Source organism: Crocuta crocuta, unplaced genomic scaffold, assembly GCF_008692635.1.
Source record: "Crocuta crocuta isolate KB4526 unplaced genomic scaffold, BGI_CrCroc_1.0 scaffold348, whole genome shotgun sequence".
Lineage (NCBI taxonomy): Eukaryota > Metazoa > Chordata > Mammalia > Carnivora > Hyaenidae > Crocuta > Crocuta crocuta.
In genome coordinates this window covers 871159-894568 of record NW_027529573.1, presented here as the reverse complement: position 1 = coordinate 894568, position 23410 = coordinate 871159, and the positions used below count along the sequence as shown (strand labels likewise).

Sequence of the window (23410 nt, the reverse complement as noted above, 5' to 3'; positions counted from 1 at the left end):
GGAGATAATGTTGTAGCTTTGAAACTAGTTTTGAGGGGTGCCTGGGTGGCTCAGTCAGTCGGTTAAGCATCCGACTTTGGCTCAGGTCATGATCTTGCGGTTCGTGGGTTCGAGCCCTGCTTTGGGTTCTGTGCTGGCAGCTCAGAGCCTGGAGCCTGTTTCAGATTCTGTGTCTCTCTCTCTCTCTCTCTCTCTCTCTCTCTCTCTCTCTCTCTCTACCTCTACCTCTCTGCCCCATCCCCGCTCATGCTGTCTCTCTTTGTCTCAAAAATAAATAAACTAGAAAAAAAAAAACTAGCTTTGAAAGTAGCTTTGAAAATAGTTTTCTTAAAAAATTATCTGAATCGTAGAATTGATTTCAGTGTTCTTTAGTGTTACTGGGGAGTTTATTGGAAAAGCCAAAAAGCAGTTCCCTGGAATATTGTAAGGCAGTACAGTCTTATAGGCCCTAGTTTATTGTTTATTTACTGTGTTTAGGGGGTCTCACCCATTTATCTACCCAACGTAACATAGAAAACTTTTCCCCTTTCCTCTATACATATTTTTGATCCACTTTATCCCTTAGTCCTTTTTTTTTTTAAGGAGTCTCCATGCCCAATATGGGGCTCAGATTCATGACCCTGAGACTAAGAGTTGCATGCTCTACCAACTTGTAGTCTCATGACTCTACCAATTCATGACCTTGAGACTAAGAGTTGCATACTCTACCAGCTGAGCCAGCCAGGCATCCCTATGCCTTAGTCCTATTTCTCATCCTTTTCAAAGCATTAATTTATCTTTTTTAAAATTGGGTTTTCTCCTTTTATTTCACAATAACTAACTAAACTACATTCGTTTTTATTTGGTAAACCAGAGCATCAGTTCATTAATTAACAATGAAAAGTAGAGGTGCCTGACTGGCTCAGTCGGTTAAGCATCCCAACTCTTAGTTTTGGCTCAGGTTATGATCTCACAGTTGGTACGTTTGAGCCTTACAAGGGGCTCTGTGCTGACAATGCAGAGCCTGCTTGGGATTCTCACTCCCTCCTCACTGCCCCTCCCTACTCACACTGTCTCTGTCTCCCTTGGAGTAAGTAAATAAATAAACTTTAAAAAACAGTGAAAGGGGCGTCTGGGTGGCTCAGTCGGTTAAGCGCCTGACTTCAGCTCAGATCATGATCTCACGGTTCGTGGGTTCAAGCCCTGTGTCAGGCTCTGTGCTGACAGCTAGCACAGAGCCTAGAACCTGTTTTGGATTTTGTGTCTCCCTCTCTCTCTGGCCCTCCCCTGTTCATGCTGTGTCTCAAAAATTAAAAAACATTAAAAAATAAATAAATAACAGTGAAAAATATAGCTTTCGTAGAGATCTGAATGTTCCCTTCTTGTATGCAAATCAGCTTAAATTTAAAGTGGGTGATTGCCTTACTGAACATGGGATGCATACCAGCAGAGCTGGTTGTGGATTTTTTGCTCTTTGATCCACTTAGGTTATGTAGCATGTTGCCCCCATCTCTATAATAGGAACCTGTCTATTGTTGGACAAGACAGGTTGAGTCTATCTATCATGCTACCTCATTGCCTGGTCAATGCTGCATGCATCTATTTCTTCATTCTTTTCTCCCAAGAATTTTTCTTTTAAGCATAAGTAATATTTGCTTACTTATATCCTGGTCACTGAGTCAATGGGAGGGGGTATCTGATCCACCCAGTCATTCAGGGCCCCAGGCTGGGATGGTATGATCATTAGCACTGGTAGCCAAAGTTAGCACAGTAGGGGAAAAGAGAATGGATACCATTGAGTGGAGGTATTTGTGGTCCAGGCCTTCCATTGGAGCATGTCATTTCTACCTGTGTTCTATTGGCTAGAATGAAGTTATTATTATTATTTTATTTATTTTAGTTTATGTCATACAGTGTCATGTCATGTCATTTGCAGTGTAGTTAATATATAGTGTTATGTAAATTTCATGTGTACAATATAGTGACTCAACAATTCCATGTATTTTTCTCTGTGCTCATCACAACAAGTACACTCCTTAATCTCTATCACCTATTTCACCCAACCCTCCCCGCCCCTGTAACCATCAGTTTGTTCTATATACTTAAGAGTCTGTTTCTTGGTTTGTCTCTGTTTCTCTCTCACTTTCTTTTTTTCCTTTGCTTATTTGTTTTGTTCCTTAAATTCCCCATATGTGTGAAATCATATGATATTTGTCTTTCTCTGACTTATTTCACTTAGCATTATATTCTTCAGCTCAATCCATGTTGTTGGAAATGACAGGATTTCATTCTTCTTTTAAAAATTTCTTTTTAAATATGTTTATTTAGTTTTGAGAGCGGGGGGAGGGGCAAAGAGGGAGGGAGACACAGAATCTGAAGAAGGCTCCAGGCTCCGCGTTTGGCAGCACAGAGCCTGACATGGAGCTCAGACTCACAAGCTGTGAGATCATGACCTGAGCCGAAGTCAGACACTTAACCGACTGAGCCACTCAGGCGCCTCAACATTTCATTCTTTTTTTATGGCTGAATAATATTCCATTGTATACATATACCGTATCTTCTTTACCTCTTCACCTATTGATAAACACTTGGACTGCTTCCATAATTTGGGTGTTGTAAATAATGCTGCTGTAACATAGACATGCACATATCCCTTTGAATTAGTGTTTTTGTATTCTTTGAGTAAATACGTAGTGTGATTACTAGATCATAAGGTAGTTCTATTTTTAACTTTTGGAGGAATCTCCATTCTGTTTTCCATAGTGGCTGCACCCGTTTGCATTCCTACTGATAGTGCAAGAGGTAGAACAAAGTTATTTGGCCCTATCACAGAGGGGCTGGAAGCTATAGTGTTGTGTGCCTAAGAGGAAAATCAAATAGGTTTAGTGAACACACTGGCTATCTTGTCTGCCCTTCTGGTCACCAAATATCTATTTTTATTGTTCCTCCCACATATAGAATATACCCGCCCTACTCAAGTCATTGCATCTGGCTCAAAGTGCATGGTCTCTAGGTGATGTGTGATTCTCCTCATCAGGTTTTGGTATGGCTTCACTGGGCCAGTAACTTAGGAACCAGAACTTCCTTCTCCCGAATATTTAAAAAGTAAACAAATCCAGTGTTTCATTTCATTGTAGTTGAGTGATTTTACCTCTTTCTCTCCCTAACATGTATGATGTCCAAGATTCTAGCCTTGGCCAATTGCCTGGTCCTGGTTTCACCATGGCTCTTTTCTTTCTCTTGTGATGCAACTCCACAATAACTGACAGATGTCCTGGAGAACATGGTGGAGCCACCACAGCGAGACTCTAGCGCGCCGGGAAGGTTCCATGTAGGCAGCGCAGAATCCATGCTACATGTTCGACCCGGGGGATATACACCCCAACGGGCATTGATTAACCCTTTTGCCCCCTCACGAATGCCCATGAAGCTCACATCCAACAGAAGACGCTGGATGCACACTTTTCCTGTGGGTAAGTTGGTTGCTCAGGAAAGAGCCTTGGGCTGGGAGCTGCTGCTAGTCCTGGTCCTTGTCACTAACCAGCCATGTGGCATCAGCCAAGTATCTCAGCTTCTCTCGACTCCAGTGTTCCACCTCTAAGATGGAGAGATATCCATGGCTACTCTGCCTACCCTAGGGGTTCTTGTGGGGATCCTTGAGGACACACTTGGGAAGGAGCTGTATAAACCTAAGTAAGGGCTTTTCTTCTGTTTGAAAGGGACTGTACTCTGTCACTTGCTTTCTTTCATAAGACTAATTACTCTCATTCTTATTTATTCCTTCCTCTCCTCTCTCTGGATAGTGATATTAATGTCTTGATTACACAGAAGTTATGTTATTTTGTTTTCTCTCAAGGGTCTATGACAACTGAAAAAAAATACATTTTTTGAGAAATGTGTGAATTGATTTTTTGTTTCTGTTTTAGTTCATATAAATTGAAAAAAAAAAGAAAGGATAAAATAAGTGTTTTTTTTTTGTAAATGAGATGCTATGCAGAAATAAAAATGAACCACAACCGCATCCAAATCTATGTTTTAACTTTATATACGTAACAAAAGAAGCCCGACATAAGAGTGCATTCTATATGATTGCATTTTTAAAACATTCAAAATCAATCAAAACTTAAAAAAATTTTTTTTTCAATCCACTGTTTTTCCTAGCCTGCCCTTTTTGATCTGTGTTCTCTCCTACAGAGGATGACAGTAAGGTTTTATAAAGCTGTGGCTAAAATTATCTTCAGCTTAATGGGCTCTGACTGGGCCGCGAAGGAACAGATGTATTAAAACTCCAGTGTCTTTTCATGGAAGCCATTCTGCTGAATGCCTGCAAATGTCTAGTTACTTCCTTTTCCACTTGCTTTTAATGTTAAAAGTTAAATCAATGAGAAATATGTCTGGTTGCTTAGGCCATAATTGGGGATCACTCCCCAATTCACTCCTTTTTGCCCCCCTTACCCTGTCATAATTACTCACAGGATTTTTTTCTTTTCAGTGTCTCTTTCTTTACATTGTTATCCCCATGGGCTCCCTTTGAGTTCTCTTAGGAGAACCATTGATGTTTCTTTTATGGCCTCCAGCTTTTCTTGCTCCCAACTGTCAGGCGCGCTTTACTAAAACAGGACTCTCTGGCCCCGCTCCTCTGTTTCTTCCTCCTGCCTGCCCAGCCCGCTGATAGCTGAGTCCTGGCTCCCCAACTTTGCATATCCTCGCTCCCATTGTCAGAGCTTCTGTTCTTTCCCATGCTCATCTGGTGGTCTTCTGCATGCCTTTTGCTTCCTCCACATTGGAGATTTCATACACATCATTTCTTCTGCCCAAGTGCCCTCTCTTTCCATCCCTACTGACCTTGCTGAACACTCAGCTCTGAAACTTCTTCCCCAGGAAACATTGTTGAGTAGACTTGACTGATTGTGATTTCTCCACTGCCCACCTGATGTCATTTATGCATTTGTGCATCCTCTGCTTCTGGAAGTCACAGTTGTCAATGTCTTATGTATTAACAGTCATTGATGTTTCACTCATGTGTTCCTTGTTATTTAGTTTGTGTCAGTCCTCCTGGAAGGGGCCCTCTACTCCTGTACTTCAGTATTTCTCTATGGTGTCTCAGTTTGACATGCATGAGACAGAGGCTCCTAAAGTGTTCTTAGGCTGAACAGGGTGATAAATGTGAGGCCCCACAAGAGAATGGGTCCTGCTTAGAAAAGGAGATGTCCTTTTGGGAAGCTGGAGGGTCCTGTGTGTAGTGTTCCCCTTGGTATGCTTTTGTTTCGGTCTCTCCCAGCACCCACATCCCAACAGCTGGAAAGAAGGAAGAGTAGCACTAAACACAAAGCACTAGCTGTTGGATGGGAATGATGCTCAGTGGATCTTTTTCTGGGTAGGACCATCCGGAGAGGCCATCCAGATCCATCACCAGACCCGACAGAATATGGTGGAGCTTCAGGGCAGCGGGCAGAGGGACCCAACTCACTCCTCTGCAGAGCTGCTGGAATTAGCGTATCACGAAGCTGCTGGAAGGTGAGGATGTGCATAGGGCTCCAGAATGTACCTTGAGAAACTCCTCAGTACCCAGGACCATGGCAGAACAGTCTGCTGACAAAAGAGACAGTATGAGATCAAGCCCTTCCTTTGTCAGTGCCATTCCTTTCATTGGGCCAAGTGCAAAGCAAACAGCCTGATGCTGTTGCCACATGCTACCTAGGCCCTGCTTTTGCTTTAGTTCAAAGCACACTTTGTAAACCTCAAACGTGAGTTTCATCTAAACCTCAGCTAAGAGTTAAAATGAGTGCTGAGACAGGTTGTTCATGCTGTGTGTTTTGGGCAGTCTGTCTGTGACTTCCGTCATTTTGGTCACTGAGAAATCCCACTATTGAGTTTAGAAGTTGTTTCTGCTAAAAGCAATGGAAATCAAGGCCCGTGTTTGTAGAAACAACTCTTGTTGAACCAGAGTTCTGAATGCATTAGAAGGCATCCAAGAGAGTCTGTGCAGGAATAAAGTCATTTATGTCTTGCCATAAGCTGGGGTTACAACTGGCCTCACTGTTCCTGTGATGCTTTAGGAAACACTTTGCAAAGGGCAGTCTCTTTGGCCCATTTTTCAATCACCTTGACACCCCATGGGATGGATGAGGGATCTGGGCAGAACATGACTCTCTTTATCAGCTTAACTTGGTACATCTTTTCAGTCACCTCATAGCCTCCTCTCTGTTAGCAGCAGGATGCTGAGATGAGCAGGGGCAGGAAGTCCAGTGTGGCAGTGGGAAAGCAGTTTTTGGGGTACCAGGGCAAGACAGACAGGCCACCAGAGACCAGAGCTGTCATACATACCAAGCACTGAAGTCCAGTAGCCTGTGGTATGGCTCCCATTTGTTGCCAGACTGTGTGGCCAGATATTCAGAGCTGTTTTTGATCAAAACTCCCAGGATATGGGGTGAGCAGGATAAAAGAGGTGATGCTCTGCATTAAGCCAGGTGGCTGGGCTCTGTTCTCTGCAGGCACAGCGCTTCCCGTCAGCCTGGTGACAGCATGTCCTTCTTGAACTTCAGTGGAACAGAAGAGCTTTCTGTCAGCCTGCTTAGCAACAGTGGTGCAGGTAACCAATCTGAGAGGTAACACTTGGAATGATCGGAGTTGCAGGCTCACTTCTAGAAATGACACAAGGACCAGAAAAGCAGGACCATATCTATTTGGGATCATTTCAGCCACAGTTTTGGGTGACCTATTTAGAAGCAGTGCTGTATAATGCATGGAATTATAAATGTGCTGCACGTTACATTTTTAGCTGAGAACACATTGGTCAAGCCACCTTCATCATTGGCCTGTCAGTGAGCCGTGACTGCGGGCCCCTTATGAACTTGGTGTTGAGAGTAACACTGGGGACAGCAGGAGTAGCCTCTGCTCTGGAAGAGCTTCTGGTTCTGCAAGTGGAGGGCTTACCCAGCAGCAGGCATATAAACAATCAGGAGAGGCCCAGAGGGGAACAATATGGTTCCAGCTATGAAATCAGAAAAGAGAAGGGTGACATTGTAGCTTTGAGAAGTGGGCATGTACCTCAGACTTGAAGGCATAGGATTTGGTTACCTAGAGAGTTAGCAGGTAAGGGTTCTGGGTGGAGGCGGGGAGGCAAGGAGAGTATGAACTTACACTAACAAAAGTTAGATGCTTTCTGGAAGACCATGTATATCTATCATGTCACCGGTCATCCTAGGAGGGCATATACTATTAAGTACATTTTGCACACGGGGCAACTTAATGTCCTGAAGCATAAAGATAGTAGTTTAATCTCTCAAGCCTGTGGCCAAGTGTCCTGACTTAGACTGCTGTTCCTCATTTCGACCACACTATTCAGAGTACCTTTATGGTGTAGGGGAAAAGGAGGTAGGATGACTAAGGGGAGATTTTGGAAAGCCTCAAAGGACAGATATTGTTCAACAGGAGTGTAAAAGACATTAAAACTTAGGAGAGGGTGAATATGGGACTGCTACTTTATGTCTCAGTTTTCTATAACTAACTTGCATTTCTAAAACTTAGCTTAAAAAATGTATAGTGAAAGTGAAGTTGTATGAAATTGGTTCATGAAGTTTCCTTCATTCATTGGTTGCTTCATCCAACAATATTTCTAGAGGTCTATGGCTAAGTCTTGAAAACTGGTTGGCAGTAAGAGAATCCCTAAAGGATTATAATTAATTAATTTATTCCCTCTTTCCATCCCTTTTTTCTTTTTTCTCTTCCTCTTTCTCTGTTTCTTTTGTTCTTTTTTTATTTCTCTTTAAATGAAAAGACAAATTGGATAACAGTTTGGTGATAAGATGTGTTTTATGCCTGCACTCGGGGTGCTTAAAATGTTACTTGGCTGCCAGACTCTTGTAACAAAGGCAATCTTTCCATTTTGCTAAACCAAGGAGCTATTTTATAGGACCCAGAGTTTGAGCTTCCCAGGCTGTGTGGGGTGGAGTTGTACTGAGGAGGGGCTGCCCTTGGGATCATGGGACTACAGTTTGAGCTAGTTTTGCTGATGATCTGAAGCATGGGGATTACAGATTTCCATGGTAACAGCACCAGGATTTACCCTGACTAGTCCTAGAGTGGTTCTGGGCCTGGGATAGCTTAGGTAGACCAGGTGATTCCTCAGAAGATGAGTCTTTGGTAATTTTGAAATTTACTTTGAGAAAGATAGGGACGTTTCAAAGAATCCTTATGTGGGGATAGTTGTGGGAGATCCTCTAATGACATCATCATGGAGTCCTCTGAGCTCAAGATTCCCTGGTGCACATGCATGGGAAAAGCATTTGCTGCAACCTGGATCTCTCATTCGCCCTTCTCCATTCTGTACTCTTGCACCATAGATCCATGCACCTGATGGCCCTCTCTGCTTGGATAACTCCCAAGTACCTCATCCTCAATATACTGACAAGGAAAATCATGTCTTGTGGTTCCCCACTCACTCTCTTATGTTCCCTCTTTCTTCGGACTCTGGCCCCTCCCCTCCAATCTCACTGCCTCTGCTTTGGTTCAGACCCTTGCCATTTCTGGCCAGGATTATGACAGCAGACTTCTGAGTGGTCTTCCTGCTTTGTCCCTGTCCCCTCTGAATCATCTTCCATACTGTCACCAAGGAGATGTTTCCAAGTGCAGATCTGATCAGCCACTCCTTCCCACATATAAAACCCTTCTGTGGTTCATGGCCTGTAACACTGGTCATGACCTGTCTGCTGCCTGCATCCTCATTGGCCACCACTTCTACACATCACTGTATATAGAAAGAACTCAGGCTCTAGATGCTTCAGATGTGAGTCGACTCCACCTCTAATGAGCAGTGAGGCCCTCAGGCCAAGTAACCTCTATCTGTCTTACTTTCATCATCTGTGAAGAAGATTTGTGTGAATATTAAGTGTGATGATCCATGTAAAGTGCTTAGAATGGTTCCCGGCATGCTCAACAAGTAAGAGCTAGCTGCCATTGTCATGTGTTTTATGAGATGTGCATGTGTTATATTCCAGCCATTGCTTGTGGATCCTCCAAAGATCTTTGTCCTCATATTTCTTTGTGTGGACTAGCACCCCTGCAGAATATACTTTTTCCCTATCTTTAACCCTGATTCTGCCTGGCAAGCATGAGTTCTTTTTTTTTTTTTAAGTTTATTCATTTTGAGAGAGAGAGAGCATCTGCGTATGAGTCAGGGGAGAGGCAAAGATAGAGGGAGAGAGAGAATCCCAAGCAGGCTCTGCACTGTCATCACAGAGCTCTACATGGGGTTTGAACTCATGAACCATGAGATCATGACCTGAGCAGAAACCAAGAGTCAGGCGTTTAACCAACTGAGCTACCCAGCACCTCATCAGCTCAGTCTTTATGGTTCAACCCCAAAAATACCCTCTCTTTTGAAGTCCTCCCTGATGGTTCTCTCTCCTCCCATGCCTTCCCAGGAGATGTTCAGCATGTTTCCACATTGCTTCATATGCATAACCCAATTGTACTACTTGGCATATCATGATCCCGCTGTTTGTTTCTATGTCTGTCTCTGCACTAGACTGAAAGAATTTATCTTTATTCATCTTTTCCCCACAGTGTTCAACACATTTATTGACAAATGAATTTGTGCTTCCACAACCAAGCTGCCATATGTGAGAAGCATCTGAACAGCCCACAAAATCATTCTCTTTAATTGGTATGCAAGTGTGCAATTACATAAATATGTTCTAGAATATGTAGCTTCTTGGAGAAGGTATGGGCTCCTCAGATTGTTTTTCTAGTCAGGGTAATAGAGTTAAGTAGGGTCATCCTTACCTTTGCCCAGTCCCTTTAGGACCAGTAGCATGTCTTTTCAAAGGGGCCAGGGGTCACATAGGAATTGAACTGTCATCTTTGATCTTGTGCTTCCCAGTTGATTATGTTAGCCAGCCACAGAAAGGATTAGGTAAAAATCATTATAATTTTTATTACCATGTACAATAACCAATTAATGTCAGATCTATGAGGATATATCCCAAATCTTTCCATATGTCATCACCTCTACCAGTCCCAGCCCTATTGAAGTTACCTTCGTCTTTTGCCTGGGTTGTTGTGATATCCTTCTAACTCGTCTCTCAGCCTCCTCCTTTTGCCCTTTCATATAGTTTATTTCCAGCACAGCAATTCAGAGTGACCTTCTGAAAATAGAAGTCATATCATGAAACTTCTGTGCACAAAACCCTCCAAAGGCTTCCCAGTGCACTCGGATTACAGTAGTCGACAGAGCCCCCTGCCTCTTGCAACCCTTTGTTACTCTCAAACCTCATCTCCTGCTTTCCCCTCTCACTTTATTATTGTAGTAGTTTCCTAAATGTATCAGGCACACTCTGAATCTGCGGTGCTTTTTCTTGCTCTCCACTCTGCTCTGCCCTTAAATTGGAGAGCTTTATGGCTAAGGTTCACATGTCCAAGTTTGTCCAGGACAGCCTGGTTTGAATTCATTGTCCTGTATAATTATTAATAGTGTCCCCTTTCACTCTCAAAGGTGTCCTAAATTGGATGATAAATGATATGGCCATCCTACGCACAGCTTGTTCTGTTCCTCTTCATTTAGGTCTTAACCCAAATTGCCACTCTCTACCCTGACACTTCCTGTCCATCTTCCCTCCCTGCTACTTCTCCATAATGCCACCTGTCATTACTAGATCTTTTAATTTTGTGTTTTTTATTGTAAGCTTCAACAAAATAAGGATTTGCGTTTTTCTCATGGCTGTATCATCAGAACTTAAAACAGTTCCTGGCATGTATCAGGTAGTTGAATGAATACTAAAAGCTTTCTGAGGTTAGCTTTCCCTCTACTAAAGAATGCTTTTCTTCCCTGTCTTATAACCTTGTTGAACAATTAACCGGATTCCTTTTCTCGAAGGCTTGGATAGTCTTTTTTCTGCCTTGCTTGTTTTTGAAGTGATTTTCTTTTCAATCCATCCTCAGTGTTCATGGAATATGGTTTGCTTTCTTCAAACTACCTATACTCTCAACCACTCCATAAATGTTAATTGAACTGTAGGCACTGTGCTAAAGCCTTAGAAGAAACAAATGATTAAGACACCAGTTCTCCTCACCTCAGGGGAGCTCTGGCTCTCCATTCGCTTGGGATTCTATTCAAAGTAGTTTTTTGCAAAGTAACAATGATGAAGCCCTCTCATGGGGAGCTGGACTTAGTGGTTCCAGCGATACCATGTGTTTTGAACATATGACCTTTGCTGCCTTATGATATGATAGATTTGGGAGTGTCCCAGACCCACTCATCATGGTCTTTGGAGTGTAGCTTTCAGCCTTTGCTGCTGCTCAGCTTCGTTATCTGTGTAAAGGGCATAAAGATCTTCACCTGCCTACCTGCCTCACAGGGTTGTTGTAAGGAGCAAAAGTAGATTGAGCTCCTTAATGGCAAAATTGTCACACTAGGTGTTATCTTTTCATTTGTTAAAAAAATAGAAAAGAAATGGGAGAACCTCATTTGTGACCCCACCTTCACCTCCTCGGCCTGTTTGTACCATCTGCAGGCAGTCACGCGTGACTCAGATTTTCTCCTGCATTTGGACATGATTCATATGTGAATCACGATTCACAGGGGTGGTGTCTCTGTGGGTATCCTCCTAGCCCTGTAGACTTTCATTTTGAGCGTTGTTGGCTAGGGCTTTGTACCTGTACTCTTATTTATCACCATGCTTCCCAGCAGGGACCAGGTGGTCAATGGAACTGAGGAGATAGTGTGTGTGAGTTGTGTGTGTGTGTGTGTGTGTGTGTGTTTTAATTTTAGTTAATATACAGTGCAATATTGGTTTCAGAAATAGAATTCAGTGACTCACCACTTGCATACAATACCCAGTGCTCATCACAACAAGTGCCCTCTCTAGTATCTGTCACCTGTCTCCCACCCACCTCCCTCCTAGGGAGATGGTTTTTATCCCTCTGTTTCTTTAACTGGGTACCCATTTATAAGACTTCTCAGCCACTGTCATTCCCTTCACTGGAGATATGTGCTGTAGATAATTTTGGAAGAGAAAACAACCAGATGCCATGCTTTATTCTGAGTGTTGGGACTCAGAATCTGCAGCTTTGTATTTGTGTTGAGTATTAGGTACATTTAGCAGCATGAGAGCTGAAATAAAAAGTAAATCATAGTAAAATCATCAAAAATCCCCTGAAGCTGGAGAAAATGGCCTCAGAGTCCTTCACCCAGGCTTGGGATTTTTATGGGTAAGTGCCATCTCTGTAACCCAGAGAGGAGAAATGACTAGCCCCACATGCAGGCTTCTAGATGTTGGCCAGGACCAGTCCCAAAGGCCCTACACAGATTACCCATTTTGGCCTGAGGTTAGCAAGCAAAGAACACGTTCAGACTTCTTGATTCTGAACAGATCTCAAAAGACCACGTTAAGATGGTGACTTTCAGCGTTGGCTGCCCAAGCTGAATGTCTGGCTTTCTGTTGTGAGAATGAGGGCTCATTCACAAATATTAGGTTAGAGCAGAACTGACTGACCGTGAGGTCTCATTTTGGTCATCTCAAATTGTGGAGCTTGTTATATGCCAACAACCAGTACGTTTGATGGAAAGTAAGTCTCAGGCAGATCTGGTCAGAGAGGCAGGGTGTTGGGTTGAACTGCAAGGATACTATGTATAAAGAACCTCATTAAAGAGCTGAAAATATATCTTTAAATATTTCTCATTGCTCTTTTTTAAAAATAAAGTGTGTGTGTGTGTATGTGTAGCATCAAAGACTGGTGGCTTTAAATGTGCCTTTGTTAGAGATGGTGCAGTTCTTGACTAAGAGCCTATTGGTTGCCTCTTTGAGCTCAAAGAATTCCCTACAAAATTATAAGTTGAGCTGTTTCTTTATTAGTCTAAGAATTTCAGTTCTTACAGGCCAAGTCTGGATTGGGTTTTCTTAAAAAAAAAAAAGAAAGAAAAGAAAAAGAAAAGATGCTCTAATGACCAAATTTAGCACCTCAACCTGTGAGGTAATATATTTAACAATTTCCTGTTGCTCAGAATACTTTGAGAATGCCAGTTTTGTAATTGCCTTCATACCAGTTCTCAGGATGAACAAGAAAATCCTGTTTTCTTGAAGAACCTGGTTGCTTCTTAATAGTCCTGCTTTGTGTTTGCATGAAAATGGATGTTGTTAGCCAAGATAGCTTTTTCAGAAAATTTAGCTCCAAATGGCTTTTGGTTGTTGACAAAGAACAGATAACATTTTCTTTCTTTTTTTTTTCTTAAATAGTTTATTGTCCAGTTGGTTTCCATATAAAACCCAGTGCTCATCCCAACAAGTGCCCTCTACCATGTCCATCACCCCCCTTCCCCTCTCCCCCACCCCCATCAGCCCTCAATTTGTTCTCAGCATTCAAGAGTCTCTCATGGTTTGCCTCCCTCCCTCTCCCCAACTATTTTTCCCCTTCTTCTCCCCCATGGTTCTCCATTAAGTTCCTCCTAATCCACCTATATCAGATAACATTTTCAATAGCTGAAAACCAGTGCCCCAGATGGAGAGTCTGGAAATAAGACATCTGTAGAGTTAAGCAAAGTCTAAATGCTGGTTTCACCTACTTACTGTGTGATCTTCAGTAAGTTACGTCACTTCTCTGAGCTTTAGTTCATCTGTAGAAGAGGAATAGTATCTACCTCATATTTGCCTCATAGTAGGGGTTTGAATAAAATGAAATACTATATTTATTTGACTTAATAAAAAAGTTGTATCTTGTTATGATGAATGGTAATAAAAAGAAAATCTACTGAAGGCAGTTCCAAAAAAGTTCTAAAATTGTTTTGGCTGTGTAACATCATCTTTTTAAATTCTTAAAAATTTATTAATTTTAAAATTTATATACAGTAAAATTCACTCTTTTTAGTGTACAATTCTGTGAGTTTTGACAAATGCATATAGTCATATAACCATCAACAAACACATCAAGATACAGAATATTTCCATTACCCCCCAAATTCTTTTACTTAGTCCCACCCCTGTCCCCTGGCAACCACTGATCTATTCTCTGTCCCTTTAGTTTTGTCTTGTCCCAGCATGTCATGCACATGGAATTAAATAGTATGTAGCTTTTTGAGTCTGGCTGCTTTTATTCAGCATATAATGCATTTGAGATTCATCCAAGTTTTTGAATGTCTATTACTTTTTTTCGCTGAGTTGTATTCCATCATATGACTTTATTAGTTTGCTTATCCCTTCATTTACAAAATACTTGGACTGTTTCCACGTTTTGGCAACTATGAATAAAGCTACCGTAAACATTTACATAACAGGTTTATTTATTTCTCTTAAGTAAGTTCCTAGGCATGGAATTGCTGGGTCAAACAGTAAAATATCTATTTAACTTTTATTTTTATTTATTTAAGAAAAATTTTTTAATGTTTATTTTTGAGAGAGAGAGTGTGTGTGAGTGGGAGAGAGACAGAGAGAGAGGAGACACAGAATCCAAAGCAGGCTTCAGGCTCCGAGCTGTCAGCACAGAGCCCAATGCAGGGCTCAGACTCAGGAACCATGATACCACTAAGCTGAAGTTGGCCACTTAACCAAATCAGCTACCCAAATGCCCCTGTTTAACTTTTATTTTATTATTACCATTTTTAAAGTTTATTTGTTTTAGTGATCTCTACATCCAATGGGGGTCTCCAACTCACGACCGTGAGTTGGAGGTATCTACCTCATGCTCTTCTGACTAAGCCAGCCAGGCACCCCTATCTGTTTAACTTTTAAAGAAACAGCCATGCTGACAGCACAGAGTCTGGAGCCTGCTTCAGATTCTGTGTCTCTCTCTCTCTTTCTGCCCCTCCTCTGCTCACGCTCTCTCTGTCTCAAAAATAATAAACGTTAACAAAAGTTATTTTTTTTAAAAAAAGAAGCCACTGAACTGTTTTCCAAAGCGGTGCACCATTCTGCATTCCTATCTTCAGTAAGGGTTTCCATTGTTCCACATCTTATTCACACTTGGCATGACTTGTCATTTTAGCCATTCCAAGAGGTCTGTAGAGGCATCTGACTGTACTTTTAACTTGCCATTTCCGTAATGGCTGAGGATGTTGAACGTCTTTTCATGTGCTTATTTGGTTTCTGTGTATGTTTGGTGAAATGTTCAAATCTTTTGCCCCATTTCTCATTAGGTTGTGCTCTTGTTCTTGAGTTTTGAGGGCTCTTTATATAATCTGGCTATAAGTCCTTTGCAGGATAGGTGATTTACAGATGCTTTCTCTCATGTTGTGGCTTGTCCTTTCAAAGATTCCACAAGGGATTTATACATATTTATTCCTGTTATAAAAGATTCAAATGACACAAAGATATCTAGAATAAAAACTACAGGTTCTGGCTTACCTCCTGTCACCTCCCCCAGCTTTCTCCTTGGACGGAGCCACTGTTGACAGTTTGGTGAGGATTTTTCTAATCTTTTTATAGTATCATAATTTTCTAGTAAGTATTTATGTTTACAAAGGGACATTTAAATATTAATATGTACTTTGGGCACCTGGGTGGCTCCGTTGGTTAAGCATCCGACTTTGGCTCAGGTCATGATCTCAAGGCTCGTGAATTTGAGCCCCATGTCAAGCTCTGTGCTAACAGCTTAGAGCCTGGAGCCTGCTTCGGATTCTTTATCTCCCTCTTGTTCTGCCCCTCCCCCGCTCATACTCTGTCTCTCTCAAAAATAAACATAAAAAATAAATATTGATATGTACTTTAAAATTAGTTCTGTTGCTTTTCAGGCAATTAGTTGCATTTCAAAGAATGTTTCTGTTTTTTCTTTCAGACACTTATAGGGAAAATCATTGTTTTTCTCTTAAAGTGGTGAGTTTTGATGTGTCCTAGGTCATATTCCAGAAAGCTATGATTTGGAGAAGGAAATTCCAGATAACGATGACTGATAAGTGAAATAAACTTTAAATAGGTCATTTTGTATTTGCTAAAGATTTCTCCAGTTTGTTGAAGTGATTTGAAATGTGGCCACCTTCTTAAATGGTGTGTTGCTTTTTGCTGGGGTGTGTGTGTGCATGTGTGCATGTATGCCAGTGCTAATGGTCTCATTGGGCAAAGAATGGGTATTGATAACCTTAGAGTAAAGTACTGGCTCATTCCCAGGTTTTAGATTGCTCATTTTTCTTTGATTGATTCTTTTGTGCTGTTTGAAATATTCAGCACAGAATTTGTACTTGGTTCACATTTTTATTTTTAGCTATGATTTTGGGGTTTTTCAACCATAACTGGCCAGTACTTTTATTTATTTCTTTATTTTGCAGAATGAGCCTCATTAAAACAAGCTGTTTTCATCTTTCCATAGGTATGAATCCTAGGACCCAAAACAAGGATTCTCTAGAGGACAGTATTTCTACCTCTCCAGACCCAAGTAAGAGGGAGCAGCTGACTGGGGTGGGGTCAGGGTGGGGGTGGTCAGGGCATGAGGAAGCGAGGGGGAGCTCTGTGAGAATTCCACACATCTCTGGGGTACTAGAAGACAGTATGGTAAAGGAAAGTTCTTCAGCCTCTCCAATGGAAAGTGAAGAGGGGAGTGGCCAAATAACCTCTTCTGGAATGTGATTCACCGGCAAGTGGGAAGGGTAATGGAATTCACAGGAGGCCTTTATGCCGATCCAGAACTGGCCTTAGCTCTTAAGGCCTTGTGGTGGCCCTGGGGAACAAAGGAATAAAAGGGACTAGAACTGTTCACATACCTGTGGTTGAAATTATTTGACTGGTTGTATTTTTTTTTAAACCATCTTTATCTATTGAAATAACTGTGTAGGAATAGCGCATCTAAATATCTACAATATCAGAGTACCAGGAAAAAAAAATCCTACCACCTGATAGACTTTATTATTTTACTTAGCTGTGACCAGTAGATATACATCATTGAATCTTTTTTTCCCATTTATGATTAACTCAGTAATCTTTTTACTACTTCTTCAGACCCCTCATATTAGTCTTTTTTTTTTATTATTTAAAAAAATTTTAATGTTTATTTTTGAATGACAGACAGGGCATGAGTAGGGGAGGGGCAGAAAGAGAGGAGACACAGAACCTGAGGCAGGCTCCAGGCTCTGAGCTGTCAGCACAGAACCTGATTTGGGGCTTGAACTCATGAACCACAAGATCAGGGCCTGAGCCCAAGATGGACACTTAACTAACTGAGCCACCCAGGCAACCCTCTTTTTTTGAGAGAGAGAGAGAGAAAGTGAGAATGCTCATGCACTGGAAGGGCAGAGGGAGAGGGAGGGAAGGAGAGAATCTTAAGCAGGCTCCACATCCAGTGCGGAGCCTGATGCGGGGCTCAATCTCACAACTGATATTGTGACCTGAGCTGAAATCAAGAGTCAGATGCTTAACGGACTGAGTCACACAGGAGCCCCTAGTCATTTTTTAAAAATGTTTTATTTCTTTATTTTGAGAGAGAGAAAGAGCGCACACGTTTGCTTGTGCACATTGCATATGCGTGTGCACAAGCAGGGGAGGAGCAGAAAGAGAGGGAGAGAGAATCCCAAGCAGACTCCACACTGCTAACACAGAGCCCAATGTGGGGGTCAAACCCAGGAACCTCGAGATCATGATCTGAGCTGAAACCAAGAGTCAGATGCTTAACTGACTGAACAACTAGGCGCTTCCTACCCCAGTCATTTTTAATACCAGTATCAAACACATTACATCCCAGTTTGAATAATCATTTATTATGTGGTTTCTAATTTTTTTGCAATAATACTGAATACAGATATAATACATGGTGCAGTAGGTATGTTTTGTCTTTCAGTTCACATCCTGGAATATATTTCCCCCAAAGTTTGGTTGGCAGGTTGGTTATTTTCCAGAAGGCTGCCAACAATGAATAGATGAGCCTATTTTTTCTGTACAACCCTAGCACTGGATTTTGGAATTCGTATTTATCATTGTTAATTTAATGGTTCTGTTGTGGGTTTTCCTCAGAGGCCTTCTTTATAGAGCATTAGGATATTGGAGTTAGAAAAGAGGCCACACTATTTGCCCAGGGAAAAAACATTAAACTAAGAATCAGGAACTTTTCTCACCATGGGATTTTGGACCAGACATTTGAATCTTTGTATCTTGGTGTGTGCCCAGCAGAAAACATTTCTGAAAGATGTTTATGATCCAGAGGGTCAGGAAGCTAATGAGAACAATCTAAGACAGCATAAAGATCCAACTGTCTTCTGCTTCTGGCTTCCTACTGTGGTTTTGATTGGATGTCTTCCTTCTGCTCCTGGTTCTACCTGGAAAGTAGGAACAAGCTTACTCCTTCATCTGCCATATTGGGAAATTGGGATTATCAGTTAGGTTCTTTTGGATTGTGATTTTTTAATTCTTAAAGTGTTAATAAGCTAACAAGGCCTGTGTATAGTCAAACTCACAGAATCAGAGAGTGGAATGGTGGTTGCCAGGGGCTTGAAGGGAGGTGGAAGTGAGGAGTTACATTACATCAGTGGATGTAATGTCCCAGTTATACATGATGAATAAATTCTAGAGATTTGCTGCACAACACTGTGCCCAAGTTAACATTCCTGTGTTGTACACTTAAAATTTGCCATGAGTAGCTCTCATATTAAGTGTGCTTACCACACTAAAATAGAATTCAAACAAAGAAACAAAATACCCTAGACCTGTGTAGACCATGGAGTTAGTCCTGTTGCAGGTCAAATCATCTTTCCTAAGGCAGTGGTGCTACATGGGGTGTGTTTCCCACTATGACTTAGCACATGCGTTGGGTCCTCTTCTTGCCCTTTTATTCTGGGTTCGTTGGGACTCTCTTGTATTGGGTACTGTGTGTGTGTCACTATGTGCTGGAAAGATCCCTAAGCAGAGAGGCTTCTGATTGAGTAACCTCTGGGAGGTTCAGGGTCAGTGATGTTGCAGTACTTGCTCCGAGGAGGCTGTGTGCCGGCTGAGGAGATAGGGTGAATGAGACAGAGGTGAATCACAATGTAAGCTGCATTAGCACTGTGCAAAAGATAAGGTGTTATTTATTTATTTATCTATCTATTTATTTATTGTTTATTTTGAGAGAGAGGGAGCGTGCACATGTTCATGCTGGTGTGACCTGGGGAGGGTCAGGGAGAGAAAGACAGAGAGAATCCCAAGCAGGTAACACGCTTAGTGTGGAGCCCAGTGTGGGGCCCAGTCTCATGACCATGAGATCATGACTTGAGCTGAAATCTAGAGTTGGACGCATAACTGACTGAGCCATCCTGTCACCCCAAAGACAGGATGTTTAAGGTGTCCCTTGCTTGATACTCAGAGGCAAAGTCATGGAGTGTTTCTGCTTCATATTGTTCTCGTATAAGGATTTGAAAAATAATATTGGCTTAAATTACTTAAAGAGATAACTGATTTATTACCTTAAGTCCATGCTTCTCAACTGGAGATGATTTTGCTCCCTGGGGAGACGTGTGGCAACATCTGCAGACGTTTTAGTTTTTCACAATCAGGAGTTGCCACTGGCATCTAGTAAGTAGAGTCCAGGGATGCTGTTCAACAGCCTACAATACAAAGGACAGCTGCCCCATGACAAAGAATTATCTACTCCAAAATGTTCGTACTGCCAAGGTGGAGAAACCCTGCTTTAACCAAAGAGCAGGCGATTCAGGAGAGATCCATGTGATCGGGCCCACTTTGCTGATTGCAGCTTTCATTTCCAGATTGTTAAAATCTTGAAGTTCTGGCCTTGTAGCTTTTCCAGATATCCTACTTTGATTTCTCCCCCTACCCTTTTGGATCTGTGACCTATTTTTGCAATTCTGAAAATATTCCTGTATTCTGCTACCATATGCTGTTTGCTCCAAAACCTGGCTGAGCTCTTCTTTCCCCACCAGCCACTCTGCAGTCCTCTAGAGAGGCCTTGAGCCTGTCTTCTGCTCTTGGAATGTTGATTTGCTTTGATGCATAACACCACCTGTGCTGCCCTGCAGTAACCTCACTGGCATTGTGGCTGTAGCTTAAGATCAACAGAAAATGAAAAATATCAGCTGTGAATCCCATTTGCATGATGGGATTGGATAAGCACATGCACTTCATTATCTAACAAACTCTGTTTCTCTCTTTCTCCCTCCCCCACCCTCTTTCTTCTTCTCCGTCCCTTTCCTGGCAATTTTGTCATCTATCACTGTGAACTCCTCCCCCCCACCCCACCCATGTCCCACACCTGTCCTGGTGACCACATGTACCTTTCTCCCCTGTTACACGAGGCAGTTCTGACACTGTCTGCTCCCCCTGTAGTGCCAGGCTTCTGTTGCACAGTTGGAGTGGACTGGAAGTCTCTCACTACTCCGGCGTGTCTCCCCCTCACCACCGACTACTTCCCTGACCGCCAGGGCCTGCAGAACGACTACACGGAGGGCTGTTATGATCTCCTCCCAGAAGCAGACATTGACAGGTCGGTGTCAAGAGAAGGGTTTTGGGGATGCATCAGAACACTGCATTTTCAAGCCTGTGTTCTCCTTTTCTGTTTAGAAAATTTTATGAAGCAAGAACTATCAGTTTTCTCTTTAGAGTTCTATTGATGTGCCTCCTTTAGCCATTTGTCCTCATTGATCCTTTGTCATATTTTTCTATTGCAGTTATTCTGGACACACTAAATCTGATCTTTTTAAAAAATTTTTTTAATTAAAAACATTTTTTTAATTTTAGAGAGAGAGTGCACTAGCTGGAGAGAGGGGCAGAAGGAGAGAAAGAGAGAATTTTTTTTTATTTAAAAAAATGTTTAGGGGGAATGCCTGGGTGGCTCCATTGGTTGAGTGTCCGACTTCGGCTCAGGTCCTGATCTCACAGTTTGTGGGTGTGAGCCCTGAGTCAGGCTCTGTGCTGACATCTCAGAGCCTGGAACCTGCTTTGGATTCTGTGTCTCCCTGTCTCTCTGCCCCTTCCCTGCTCGCATTTGGTCTCTCTCTGTCTCTGAAAAATAAATAATTGTAAAAAAATTTTTTTAATGTTTATTTATTTATTTTGAGAGAGTGTGTGTGCACAGGCAGGGGAAGGGCAGAGAGAGAAGGAGAGAAAGAGAATCCCAGCCAGGCTCCGTGCTGTCAGGATGGAGCCTGACATGGGGCTCAATCTCATGACTGTGGTATCATGACATGAGCCGAAATCAAGAGTCTGAGGCTTAACAGACTGAGCCATCCAGGCACCCCTAGAAAGTGAGAATCTTAAGCAGGTTCCATGCTCAGTGCAGAGCCCCACATGGGGCTCGATCCTACAACCTTGGGATCATGACCAGAACTAAAATCAAGAGTTGGACGCTCAACTGACTGAGCCACCCAGGCACCCCTGAGCTTTTCTAAGGTTACCTATTAGTCTTACTTGCCTTCTTCTTCTGCCTCTTTGAACTGATCATTTCTCCCAAAAATGGTTTATGGATTGTTAGTTTTATGAACTACCATAGAATAGTTATCAGGGCTGGCTTGTGGGGTCAAAGCAAAAACAGAGGATGGGAACGTGGACTCTGAGTTTCACTCTGACGTGGGCCAAGCACACCCATGTGAACAACCGTCTGTTTTCTCAGGAGGGACGAGGAGGGTGTGCAGATGACCGCCCAGCAGGTGTTTGAAGAGTTCATCTGCCAGCGTCTCATGCAGGGCTACCAAATCATAGTGCAGCCCAAGGCACAGAAACCCAATCCTGCTGTCCCGCCCCCACTGAGCAGCAGCCCACTCTATAGCCGAGGTGAGTGTTTCTCTGGGGACTTGTATTTTTTTTCTTTTCAACTAAATTTGTGCAAGTACATTCTCAAGATGGTAGGGAATAGACAAATTTAGGAGTAATTATTTTTCAACACAAAATTTTTTTCTTTCTGAATTTTACTTTACATGAGAAATATAATCTCCACTAGGCCCAAATTTATCTTAAAATTCTGTTTAATCTACCACTCTCCTTTTAAAGAAAAGGATATGACCAAGTTCAGGAGTGTTACAGCCTTACTTTGGCAACACCCTGGAGTAGCAGGCAGCTGAGCCAGGACTGAACTGTCAAAGTACATAGTGAATATTTTAGACCCAATATTTATTTCTAGCACAGGACCTGCCATGCAGTAGGTTGTAAACCTGAAGTTTATACATTTCCCCCCCCTATATTCTGGATTCATCTTCTCTTGTTTGTCACTGAAGCTTAGCACGTTGAAGCATGAATGGATCATCTGTGAGTGGCAGAGACTAATAAGTGACAGAGACTCAGTGATGCCAGTTGAGTTACAGCCAGGCTCTGGAGAGCTCTTCTGAAATTAGTCAGGTAGAGAAAATTAAGTATGGGTGCCCAGAACCAGAAGGCAGTGATCATTTCCCAGAACAATCAGTGAGTACCTGTTGGCTAGGCTCCCGCTTACTCCTTGTCGCTTGAAATTCCCCACTTTCCTAACCTCCTAGCTCAAAACCTCAGATCATCTTTGGCTCCATTAAAGCACCTCTGGCCAGAGGATCAAAGAAGTGTGGACCTCTGAGAGAGAGCTTGGTGGGCTGTCCAGTCCAGGCCTTGTTGCTTGTGATGAAGCTTTGGACTCTCTCTGGGTTTTCTTGAAAGCCCATTATGTTATTTATTACTTGTTGCCTTCTTTTTATGTTGCTTTCTTTTTAAGTTCTAGACTGCATTGAATAGTAATCTTCTTGAGTGCCAGGACTATGTCAATTCATGTTTTTATCCTTTACAATAGAGACCACTGTGCCTGATGTACAACAATATGGGTTGATAAATATATTCATTCATTCATTCATTCAACAGTATTTTTTTTTTAATATTTTTTTTATTTCTAGGAGAGAGACAGCGTGAGCAGGGGAGGGTCAGAGAGAGAGGGAGACACAGACTCAAATAGGCTCCAGGCTCTGAGCTGGCAGTCAGCACAGAGCCCGATGCGGGGCTCGAACCCACAAACCGCGAGATCATGACCCAAGCAAAAGTTGGACGCTTAACCGACTAAGCCACCCAGGCACCCCTCAACAGTATTTTTGAAGCCCCTGCTCTGTGGGGCATTTATAGCCCAGTGGAGAAAAATAACATTAATCATACTATGAAATAATATAATTCATTGTTGTGATAAAGACTGTGAAGGAAACATCAAAGGGCTATGAGGATATTTAACATAGGTCTTGATCTGGTCTGGAAGGTCAGGGATAGCTTCCTTGAGGAGGTGATGTTTGAGGTGAACCTAAACTATGTGTAAGAGTTACTAAAAAGAGAACTAGGGTGGTAGTGGGTAGGAGTATGTGAGAAGAGCATGCCAGGCAGAGAGATTGGTATGTGCAAAGGTTCTGTGTCAGGAGGCACTGTGACACTTTCTGGGCACCAAAAAGAAGATTGGTGGGATGGAGCAAAGGGAGTAAGCTGGAGATGTGGCCAGGCATGTCAGGAGACCCAGGCCTCACAGGGCCATGTGAAGGATTTTGTTCTTTATCCCAAGAATAGTGGAATGAATTCATCTTTATTTAGTGTCAGTG

General features: G+C 42.3%; 1 protein-coding gene across 6 annotated transcripts in view; it reads left to right on the top strand.

Moving 5' to 3' along the window:
- DEPDC5 (DEP domain containing 5, GATOR1 subcomplex subunit) overlaps positions 1-23410 on the top strand; it is a 134885-nt gene that overhangs the window by 62115 nt on the left and 49360 nt on the right. For 3 of the 6 annotated variants that reach the window (XM_077761539.1, XM_077761538.1, XM_077761541.1), the window contains exons 22-27: positions 3249-3452; positions 5361-5496; positions 6474-6571; positions 16273-16338; positions 20181-20364; positions 21490-21650. In XM_077761539.1, the coding sequence (XP_077617665.1) occupies positions 3249-3452; positions 5361-5496; positions 6474-6571; positions 16273-16338; positions 20181-20364; positions 21490-21650 (849 nt within the window). The remainder of the gene's footprint in view (positions 1-3248; positions 3453-5360; positions 5497-6473; positions 6572-16272; positions 16339-20180; positions 20365-21489; positions 21651-23410) is intronic. The other 3 variants (XM_077761542.1, XM_077761540.1, XM_077761543.1) reach the window with 2 other exon arrangements.